At 38.6% G+C, this 12,096-nt stretch overlaps 1 protein-coding gene and 1 long non-coding RNA gene across 2 annotated transcripts in view; both read right to left on the bottom strand.

The window, feature by feature from the left end:
• Nup205 (nucleoporin 205) overlaps positions 1-8,568 on the bottom strand; it is a 68,765-nt gene extending 60,197 nt beyond the window's left edge. The window contains exons 1-3 of the mRNA XM_026398568.2: positions 8,522-8,568; positions 2,033-2,175; positions 21-192 (exon numbers count right to left, since the gene is read on the bottom strand). Coding sequence (XP_026254353.2) covers positions 21-192; positions 2,033-2,175; positions 8,522-8,549 — 343 coding nt within the window. The 5' untranslated portion in view covers positions 8,550-8,568. The remainder of the gene's footprint in view (positions 1-20; positions 193-2,032; positions 2,176-8,521) is intronic.
• The window catches only part of LOC113189665 (uncharacterized), a 173,128-nt gene that overhangs the window by 86,099 nt on the left and 74,933 nt on the right, over positions 1-12,096 (bottom strand). The gene's annotated exons all lie outside the window — the stretch shown is intronic.

Genomic DNA, 12,096 nt, shown 5'->3' on the forward strand with positions numbered 1-12,096 from the left:
TCAGTTAAATGTCAACCTACCAGCAAGGAGAAGCTCAACAGCTGCCAATTCCCCAATATCAAAAAGGTTGCTGAGAATAAATGCTTCTTTAATGAGCTGTTCAGGAAGAAGCCGGGTTCCCTGTTGACCCTGGATGGCGACTCCCTCTGTACTGGCTTTCTGAACCTTCTCATGCTGTTGAACATTTTTTGGCTAGAATGATAAAATTGTAATCAAGTAATGAAAATAGTAAATGGAGAGAAGGGCCTACAGCATTACCTATAGAAGTATATTCATGATAATGCAGACTGTAACAAGATAAACCCCAGATAAAACAAGATTAACCAAGATAGTCTGGAATTAGATCTTTATGAAGTAACATTTTGCAATACTTCAACTTTTTAATTCCTTTTTTTTTTTTTTTTTTTAAAGAGAGAGTGAGAGAGGAGAGACAGAGAGAGAGAAATTTTTTTAATATTTATTTTTTAGTTCTCGACGGACACAACATCTTTGTTGGTATGTGGTGCTGAGGATTGAACCCAGGCCGCACGCATGCCAGGCGAGCACGCTACCGCTGAGCCACATCTCCAGCCCTCAACTTTTTAATTCTAATACTACCTTCTCAATAAACTATCTCTGCTAAACTCTGAACTATAAAATTTAGACAAAACACACAAACAGCATTCTATTTTTCAAGTTTCTAAAGAACTTTTCCAAATATACACCTAATTAATAAAAACATAAGGTTTTTAAATGGGAAATAATAAATGGACATATGAATTATTAAACTACTAGCAGAGTTTATTAATATAAGGTATAGTTTTATTTCCAAAAAGATTCTTTGATTTGTATTCTTTGATTTTTAACAAATGCCACAGGCAGCACTTGCCTATAAGCCCAGTAACTCAGTAGACTGATAAAGGAGGATCACAAGTTTAAGGCCAGCCTCAGCAACTTTGTAAGACCCTGTCTCGAAATGAAGTTTTTTAAAAAGGGGGTGATAGTAGAGATGTAAATCTGTGGTAAAGTGCTCCTGGGTTCAATCCCCAGCACCTCCAAAAAAAAAAAAAAAAAATTTTAACAAAGGACATACATCACAGAATTACCTCATAAACCATAAAATTTTAGATCTTAGAAAAGGCTACATAAGGAATGATAGTAGAATGAATCAGACATTATTACCCTATGTGCATAAATGATTACATGACCTTTGTAACTCTGTATCATATATAACCAGAAGAATGAGAAGTTTTACTCCTTTTTATATATGATGTGTCAAGATGCATTCTACTATCATATATAACTAATTAGAACAAACAAAAAAATTTTTAAATGAAGGGGGAAAAAAAAGACTACATAAATTATTTCACCCAGCTCTGCTCTTACAGACAAGAAAACTGACACCCAGATAATCCAGGTAATTTGTCTATGGTCATACAACTCTATAGTGATGGACCCAAGTCTGGAACTCAGCTCAACTGGCTCCCAGGCTCCAGGATAGGGCTTTTTCTATGGATGGATGGAAGGATGGATGGAAGGAAAGAAGGATGAATGGAAGGGAGGGAGGAAAGGAAGGGAGTGAGGGAGGAAAGAGAGGAAGAAAAAGAGATTTTCAAATTTGAATCCCCTCCATCAAAATATTCTATTCCTAGTTGCAAAGAACTTCAAGATGCAGAGAATAATAATACATTAGAATTAGCTAACAAAATTACATAACACTATGAACACTTAAAATGCTAAAGTGTGTCTGGAAATAATCTTACAGCTGAGGTATATTAATAAATATAGGTCTGAAATTCTAAGGCAGCTAGTATTTGTGGAATATAATGAATTTCCTAACTTCAAATATTATTAAGTTTAACTCTTATCGGGAGATAAACTCATTAGTAACTTCTATAGAGAACAAAAAGAAGACAATAGTTACTCCAAGAAAAACTTGAATCACTGGAACAGTTTAAGTAACATTTTATTTACATGCACTAAGAGCTTACTTGCTCCTTCAATTCTTTAAAGAAAAGAGAAAAAAAGAAAATTCAAGAGGAAAATTTCCTACTGGATTTTTGAACAATGAGATGAAGTCAGGTTTGTGTTTCTTCAAAATCATGTCAAGAAGGTGGATAGCTTCGGGCTGTCTTCTCCAAAGAGCATTTCCCACTGTTTGCCAAATGTCTTTGTAAGGACCCCATAGACTAGCAGCTTGAAGAAAAAAAAAAGAAGAATAAATAAAACCAGCGTCAAAGAAAAAAACATACAATTTGGAAAATAATGTGAGGTTACCATCCAAACAAGTTGGTCACATTCGTGGCTACTCTTTAATATAAGAGGTTATATACAAGCCAAACATTGATATAAAATCAAGTTAGGAGAATTCTTAGGTAAAATATAACCATCATGTTTCCTAACTTAACATAATTTCAAATAAATTCTGACTAAATCTGAATATAACTTAAGGTCTTAAATTAGCTATGTGACCTGGAGTGAAAAAATAAACTCTTTCAGCTTTGATTTCCTTATGTGTAAACCAGAGGTGTCATCTGCTGCAAAGGGTTTTTAATGGTTTTATTTATATACATATATATAGTCATGTTCATATACATATATACGCACCTACACTAGAAGTAGCAAAATACATTTTCCAAACTGTTTTCTTAGTCATATCAATTTCCTTTTTTTTAATAGTTTTCTGGTATTTATTTTTACTTGTTTTTATGTGATGCTAAGGATTCTAACCAAGTACTTCACATGTGCTAGGCAAGCATTCTACACTGAACTAGACACAGAGCACCCTTTCTTTTTTATTTATTTATTTATTTGTTTGCTTATTTATTTATTTATTTATTTATACTGGGGGTTGAAACCAGTGCTTATTTGTTTATTTATTTATTTATTTATTGGTACTGGGGATTGAAACCAGAAGCACTTGCACTGAGCTACATGGTTTTTAAATGAGATAAACACAATACAATGCCTGCCATGTCACTGGTACTCAATAAAGTTCAAGTGCCTTTCCTCACCTCCTAATATCCAAAAGAAAAGCAGGAATAGGAAAATAATGCAGATTTTATAAAACAAATAAATAAAAAATTTGTTTAAGAAGCTGGAAAAAATGTACTTTATTTTTTAATTGTGGGTGAGATATGAGCTCTAAAAAAACAGCATCAACCTCTAACACTGCAAAATTAAATAAGTAAACAAACAGCATAGAAACATGAAATACTTAAAAGTCACATAAAAAGGATCACACTTTGACTTATAAAATATAATAAAAATTTCTTTTTGTTTTTGGTGGTAGTACTGAAATTGTACCCAAGGGCACTCTATCAACACCAACTACTGAGCCAATCCCATTCTTTTTATTATTTATTTTTAGACAGGGTCTCAATAAATTGCCAAAGTTGGCCTCAAATTTGCAATCCTCCTGAATTGCTCGGATTACAGTTGTGTACCACCACACCCAGCCAATAATGGGTAATTCTTACTGAACTTTTGCTATGTGCTACTAAGCACAGCTCTAAGCTCTCTACATGTATTTTTATTTTATAGTGCCCTATAAGGTCAACCCATATATTCCTCCATATCACAAATATAGAAACTGAGGCAGAAAAGTCAAAACAATCACTGGACATCACACCGGATAAGCAGGAATTGAACTGGATAGTCTGGCCTCAGAATGTGCACAAACCACCAGGTTACACTGCCTCCACGTAGAATACTTGGAAAATGAAAAAGTTTCAGAAGACAAATTTAGGTATGCCAGAAATACATGGTAAATAGCATGGCAAGTGAAGAGATTAATATCACATCTAGGGGCTGGGGATGTGGCTCAAGCGGTAGCGCGCTCGCCTGGCATGCGTGCGGCCTGGGTTCGATCCTCAGCACCACATACCAACAAAGATGTTGTGTCCGCCGAGAACTAAAAAATAAATATTAAAAAATTCTCTCTCTCTCTCTCTCTCTCTCTCCTCTCTCACAAAAAAAAAAATTTTTTAAAAATATCACATCTAGACAAGCACAGGCAAATTTGTCTAAACTCAGCCAAATTCATTTACCTAAAAATACTTAAGCTTCATCAAGGATCATCAAAGGTTGAATCACATTGAATAAGATAAATAATCCTAAACTGGCTGCAGTGGCACACACCTTTAATCCCAGTAACCTGGGAGACTGAGGCAGGAGGACCACAAATTCAGGGCCAGCCTCAACAATTCAGCAAGGCCCCAAGCAACTTAGTGAGACTCTGTCTCAAAATAAAAAGAGCTGATGATGTAGCTCAGTGCTGAAGCATCAATCCCCAGCATCAAAAAAAAAAAAAAAAAAAAGTGACTAGAGGAATAGTTCAGTAGTAGAACACAAAGTACTGGCTTCAATCCTAGTACTGGGGGAAAAAAGACCCCTAGGCAAACAAAGCATGGCTTACAAGTATTCCAGAAATCTGATAAAGAGCTGACAAGTTAATTCTGTACTCTTAAAATATTTAATATATAATAGGACCTTTGCAGAACTAATAAATATCCTTGTATTTTACATGATTGGTATAATAAGCTCAGTGAACTTTAAAGTTCCACTTTCTCCTTTTCTGGGGAAGCAGTCAATAACAGATCAAACACACACACACACACACACACACACACACACCCCACAGATCACATGTACTAGCCTATTTAGTTCATCATTAATATCAACACATCACCAAAGGTAACCATGACAAAGATTTATCTTCAGTTTGATCAATTTTAAGAATTTTTTATAGATTACTAATTAAAATTAGCCAAGTGTAGTGGTATCACTTGTAACCCTAGAGACTGAGACAGAAGTACTTGGGAAACTTAGTTAGACCTTGTCTCAAATTAAAAATAATAATAATAATAATGAAAACTGGGACATAGAGCTTATTTAATAGTAGAGCATCCTGTGTTCAATCCCCAGTACACCACAAAATAGAGGAGTTATAAACTTTCCTAAACAACTAAATGTGTAAATTTTTATTTTCCTTGACATTTTGGGATACCTCCAGCAAATTTTATTCACTCATCCATCATCTATGAGGTACTATGATCTTATAGCGTAATGAGGAAACATCAATCATACGATCGTGCATAAATGTAATATCCAATTGTGTTAAGTACTATGAAGGAAGGTACCCAGGACAAGAGGCACATAATAGAGGGATATGAACCAACTACAGCGGTGAGAAGGATTCAGGAAGTGATAATTGGGCTGAATTCTGAAGAATAAAAGTAGAAGTTTTCGGGAGGATAAGAGGTAAAGATATGCATTTCAGGAAGAGATAGCAAGTGAGACCCAAGGCAAGAGGGAACACTGCCCTGTCAAAGAACTAGAAAAGGCCAAGAGAGCTAGAAACAGACAACAAGGATTTGGCAAGGGAGGCCACTGCCGCGCTATACAGGACTTCCTAGCCCATGCTGAGGATTTTGGTGCTTACTCTAAACAATCAAGCAAGATGAAGATTTAAAATGTCTGTTAGACTGTATGAAATCTAACATATTACCTTTACTGAGAGCAGTTTAGGGGGATGAGAACAGACTAGAACGGATGAAGGAATAGAAGATATGAAAATGGAGTCAGTGAAAACTGACAAATCTTTTTAAAGGTGTGACTGTGAAGAGGAGCAAGAGACAGTAATTAGAGCAAAGCATAACATCAACCTAGAGGAGGGAGTTAGTGGAGAATAAAGAGCAAGAAGTGAATATACAAGAGAGAAATAACAGGGAGAAGGACATCTGAGTGGGATTCACCTTAGGTAAGCCAGAAGGAAACGGATTCAAAAGGAGGCAGATACATTTAGATTTTTAGGTTTGAAGATGAAAAAGAATTCATACCTGTTGGCTTCTATTTTCTCTAGATAGGGGTTGGAATTTAAAGGTTTGAGGAGTGGCTTTAAAGGGTCTGAAACAGTCACTACTGTACTGACAGGGCTGACCAGAAGAACTGTCAAATGACATTAATAGTGGCTTACATATTAAGCTGCTAGTATGCCTACTCAGTGCAGGTGATACAGTTCACAATACTAGTGACTCATACAGCTGAAATTCAAGCATAAGTTTTAGAATTCTCATTCTTTTTTCCCTTCTCTAAATTTTAAGTTGCTTGTGTGTGTGTGTGTGTGTGTGTGTAATTAAAAAAGAACCAACATGGAATACCATCTTTTGTTAAGTATATTTACACTGTCTTGCAAAACTGAAATTATACACCCATTAAACAACTCATTCTCTCTTTCCTAGTCCCTGGCAACCACCATTCTATTTTCTGTTCTAAGAGTTTGGTTATTTTAGATAGTTTATATAAGTGAAATTAAACAATATGTCTTTTGTGACCCTCTTATTTCACTTAATGTTCTCAAGATTCATTTTTGTTGTAGCACATAATAGGATTTCTTTCTTTCTTTCTTTGGAACCAGGGATTGAACTCAGGGGCACTGAACCACTGAGCCACATCCCCAGCCCTATTTTATATTTGATTTAGAGACAGGTTCTCACTGAATTGCTTAGTGCCTCACTTTTGCTGAGGCTAGCTTTGAACCCTCAATCTTCCTGCCTCAACCTCCCAGGCTGCTGGGATTACATGCATGCACCACTGTGCCTGGCCCTAAAACGGTTTTTGTTTTGTTTTGGTTTGTTTTCCATATTCTCTTGGGCCAGGAGTGTAGCTCAATGGCAATGTGCTTGCCTACCATGAATGAGTCCCCGAGTTCTATTTCCAGCACCACAAAAACAAAATAACAATAATAAATTTTTAAAATAAATAAATAAAAGATATTCTCCTGGACTCCATGCCTTTAAGTGTTTCCTTTTTGGTTGCAAATTAAACACTCCTGTCACAAAGCTTTATTACACAATGTATACTCTTCAACTTTTGGAAACTACTTTTTGCTTTCCTTCAATGATTTATGTTTGATGATAATATACTAAGCCCGGCGTGGTGGCAAAGGTTTATAATCTCAGTGGTTTGGGAGGCTGAGGCAGGAAGATCCTGAGTTCAAAGCCAACCTCAGCAAGTGAGACCCTGTCTCTAAATACAATACAAAAAAGGACTTGGGACGTGGCTCAGTGGTTGAGTGCCCCTGAGTTCAATCCCCAGTTACCTCCCCCACCAAGGTACATACTAAACAAGTGGACATTTCCACAATTATAACATATTCAACAGCCCCGGAGGAGTTATAACATGGAAGCCTTGCTTTTAAGTGTACATTTAGTGAGAAGACAGCATCTACAATATTAAGCGTGTAAATTCAATGCCAAATTCATAAATATAAAAAGTTTGTCATAAGATCAATTAGGTTGTGCTTGGGCCCTAATATGCACTAGCATAAGCTCAAAAGATTGGTTTAGCTGTTTTAACTTTGAGAAGTTAGTCAACCACTCAAAGTCTCATTTCTAAATCTATAAAGTGAGAAATTTCATAGAAGCTACTCCAGGGGTCATAAAGAACATTAGATTAGGTAATGCAAATATTACACTCACTCCAGTTCTGGGGCATGTAGGTGCTCAATAAATATAACAACTCATTATTATAAAATAACTTAGGGCATTTCTGAAATGGTTTTATTTACAAAACTCATAGTTAGACAACTTCCCAAAAGTAATGGTCCTGTGAAAGTAGAACTGTACCAAACAGTAACAACAAAAGACTGCAGAAAATACTCCCAGGAAAGAGATGTCTTAGTTCTCTTGAATGACATTGCCGCAATGATAATCTCTTAATAGTTAAGAAAGTCTCAATCGAGGCATTAACATTCTGAATGTTTTCTGGACCATTCTGCCCTGCTCAGTTCTTTTGGAATCTTGCCTTGCCTACTACAAGCCTGTACTGCATCTCCGGAATTGTGACTGTCAAAATGCACCCACTTTTCAACAGCCCCCCCAGGGGGGGCGGGGTTCAAAATTACCAAAAGACGACCACCCTAAAACCCCCATAGTTCCTTTACTATCTTCTAGTCTACGTCATCCCCAAGGTCCACTGGTTCAAAGACACCTGAGTATCTAGGGCTGCACCACGCCCGCTGAGCTGGGAGGAATTTGCAGAGCTCCCGGCACCACCTAAGCGGCAACCTTTTGGGCAGCGGATTTCAGAACCTGGAGTCCCTGCAGCCTGTAAGAGACCCCGACGCCCGCTCCGGGATGAGTTCCCACCTCGGCTCAGGGCTAAAAGTCATCTCGGGTCATCTGGCCTCGCTGCCAGGGACTTGACGCGTATGCTGACGAAATCTGGACCGCAGGTTCTTAATGGAGAGGGGGTGAGAGAAATCAGGCTCAGCCCGGGGCTGCGACAGACTGCACAAGTGGTTACTGAGAACCAAGCCTTCCTGACTCCACGCTCAAACCCCAACTCGAGCGCTAGAGCCGCGGCGCCAACGCGCGCCATTCAAACTGGGGAGGGCGGGCCTCGAGGCCCAGAGCCGCGGCAAAGCAGGCACCGCGCACAGCGGGGGCCAGGACTCCGAGGATCCGCACAGCGCGGGTCGCTCCTGCACAACCGACCATCGCGCTGCCCCACGCTAGCTCTCCTGTTCGGCCGCACTTACCCGAATTTACCGCCAACAGCGTCGCCATCTTGCAGGCGCACTGAGGAGCCCTCCTGCCGCATGGAGGACCCGGGAAAGGGCGAGGCCGCCCGCGGCGACGCCTGAACAGAAAGTGTCCACGCCGCCCCTGCCAAACGGCGCGCTCGGCCCACCTGGCCGTTCAAGACACTCCAAAATCGGCTCTGGGTCACAATCATCAGTTTCCACTAGGACCATGCCCATTCAAATAGGGCAAGAGCAACCCGTTCGGAGACGCGAGGTCCTGGACTTGACGTTAACTGTGCAGTGCATCCTGGGACTTGTAGTTTTATTAAGCGGTGCGTGAAGTTGGTTAGGTGGCATGGAAGAAGTAGGTGGAAATAGAAAAAGATAATCTTAAACTAGTTATTACAATGACTCCCACTTAGACGTAAATTCAGATCATTATCTGCATTTCAACTTAAATCTTGCATTACTGTCTTGGGGAGTGGAAGACTTCAATTGACTGTATTGTGTTGACTAGTTATATATACCAAGTCAAAATTTTTATTAATTATCAAACGTATACAAAATTTGAACAATTACCCGGCTTCAAAAAAGTGACAGGCACCAGGCATGCACCGTGCACCAGGTGGTGCACCCCTATAATCACAGGGACACAGGAGACTGAGGCAGGAGGATCTTCTGTTTGAGGCCAGCTTCAGCAACTTAGGGCACCTCATCTCAAAAATAAAAATAAGGGCTGGGGATGTGGCTCAAGCGGTAGCGCGCTGGCCTGGCATGCATGCAGCCGAGGTTCGATCCTCAGCACTACATACCAACAAAGATGTTGTGTCCCCCAAGAACTAAAAAAATAAAATACTTTAAAAAAGGTATACACTTCTAGCAGAAGTGTTAAGAATTCTGTAAAAAAAATAATAAAAAAATAAAAATAAAAAGAGCTGACAAGACTCCACCATGTCGGCTTAGGGACTTACTTCCTTAACAAGACTCCTAAAGTGCAATAAGTAAAAATCAAGAACCAATAAGTGGGATGGAATCAAACTAAAATGCTTCTGCACCGTAAAGGAAACAATCAATATCCTGATGAGAGAGCCTACAGCTGTAAATGGGGAAAAAAACATATTTACCAAACACACCTCAGAGCATTAATCTCTGGGATATATAAAGAACTTAAAAAACTTAACACTAAAAAAAAAAACAAAAACAAATAACCTCATCAATAAATGCGCAAAGGAACTGAACAGACACTTCACAGAAGAAATACAATCAATCAACAAATATATGAAAATACTCAACATCTCTAGCAATTAGAGAAATTCAAATCAAAATTACACTAAGGTTTCATCTCACTCCAGTCAGAATGGTAATCATCAAAAATACAGCCAACAATAAATGCTGGAGGTTGTAGGGGGAAAGGTACACTCATACATTGCTGATAGGACTGTAAATTGGTGCAATCACTATGGAAAGCAGTATGGAGATTCCTCAGAAAACTTGGAATGGAACCACCATTTGATCCAGTCATCCTACTCTTCAGTTTATACCTAAAACATTTAAAATCAGCATACCACATTGACACAGCCGCATCAATTATAAATAGCTCTATTAATATAAATAGCTCAATTCATAATAGCTAAACTATGGAACCAACCTAGATGCCCTTCAACAAATTAATAGATAAAGAATTGGTATATGTACATGATGGAATATTACTGAGCCATAAAGAAGAAAGAAATTATGGCATTTGCCAGTAAATAGATGCAACTGGAGACTATTACACCAAGCAAAATAAGCCAGTCCCAAAGAACCAAAGGCTGAATGTTTTCTCTTATATTCACATGCTAATTCACAATAAGGCAGGGGGAGAAGAGGTAATTTGGACTAGACAGAGGGGAGGAGAGGGGTAAGAATGATAGTAGTAGAATGAATCAGACATTATTATCCTATGTGTGTGTGTTACTTGACCTATGTAACTCTACATCATGTACAACCAGAAGAATGAGAAGTTATACCCCATTTGTGTATGATGTGTCAAAGTGCTTCTACTGTCATGTGTTGAGAGCCACAGCAGAAGGGGCCCCAGCAAACTTCCAGCTGCCAGCAAACTTTCAGACTGCCAGCTGATGATTGGCTCACAGCGACCCCAGCAACATCTAGCTGATTGGCTCCTCTGCGGTAATGCTCATTGGGGGACTTCTTTGGCTCCGCCCATGCGACCCAGCCAATCGGCCTCAAGAGCAGGAGGATTGTGGGAGGTGGTGAGGCTTGTTTTGTGTGAGAGGCTTGTGGGAAGCTGGTGGTGGCAGTTGGGCTCTGAGGGTTTTTCCTGAGGAGCTGTTTTGTTTGGCCTGTGTGGTTCTAAAAATAAAGTTCGTTTCTTTTGACAAGTGGCTCCTGAATTGTGCCCAGCCAGAAGTGCAATGCTATTAGATTGGAAGGATCCTGAAAGATGTGAAGGAACTATACAGCCATATGTACAGCCCCGTAAATTTATGGGGATGAGATGTGCTAGATCAATTAGGTTTGACATTAACAAATAACATCAATAAAAATGCACCCACTATTATGACTAGACAAAGTTTTAGGAAAGGAAAAAGATTAGAAAAACAAGAACAAGTTATAGCAGCACCAATACAAATAAATCAAGGAACAGACAGACATGGGTTGGATTTTCAGAAAGGGCCACTGAGACAATAAAAATTACTTGGAAATAAGAAAGACCAGTATGGGTTCCTCAGTGGTCCCTGACTAAAGAAAAGATACAAGCAGCCCATGATCTGGTCAAACAACAATTAGCGGAAGGACATATATAACCTTCTGTATCTCCCCATAATACTCCCATTTTTGTCATCAAAAAGAAATCTGGTAAATGGAGATTATTGCAAGATTTAAGAGCCATTAATAATGAGATGCTTATTATGGGACCTGCTCAATCGGGGATTCCTCAATTGTCTGCTTTGCCAAAAACTTGGTATGTTTTAGTTATAGATATTAAAGATTGTTTTATTTCAATTCCAATTCATCCTGAGGATAGTCCACGTTTTGCATTTACTATCCCTGCACTGAATCATGAAGGTCCTGATCAGAGATATGAATGGAAAGTACTCCCTCAAGGGATGGCTAACAGCCCAACTATGTGTCAAATTTATGTTAAGAAAGTAATCCAGGGGCTGGGGATGTGGCTCAAGCGGTAGCGCGCTCGCCTGGCATGCGTGTGACCCGGGTTCGATCCTCAGCACCACATACCAACAAAGATGTTGTGTCCGCCGAGAACTAAAAAATAAATATTAAAAATTCTCTCTCTCCTCTCTCACTCTCTCTTTAAAAAAAAAAAAAAGAAAGAAAGTAATCCAGCCACTTAGAAATCAAAATCCTGAACTACAAATATTTCACTATATGGATGATGTATTATTAGCACACAAAGCTAAAAACACATTGCTAGAATGTTATGCCACACTTACAAACTTATTTAAAAAATATAATCTAGAGATAGCAATAGATAAAGTACAATTAAAATTTCCAATTAATTATTTAGGAGTTCTGTTATCCTCAACCATGGTCCATCCACCAAAAATTCAAATACGAGTAGATCA

The sequence above is a fragment of the Urocitellus parryii genome, chromosome 3 (assembly GCF_045843805.1).
Source record: "Urocitellus parryii isolate mUroPar1 chromosome 3, mUroPar1.hap1, whole genome shotgun sequence".
Taxonomy (NCBI): domain Eukaryota; kingdom Metazoa; phylum Chordata; class Mammalia; order Rodentia; family Sciuridae; genus Urocitellus; species Urocitellus parryii.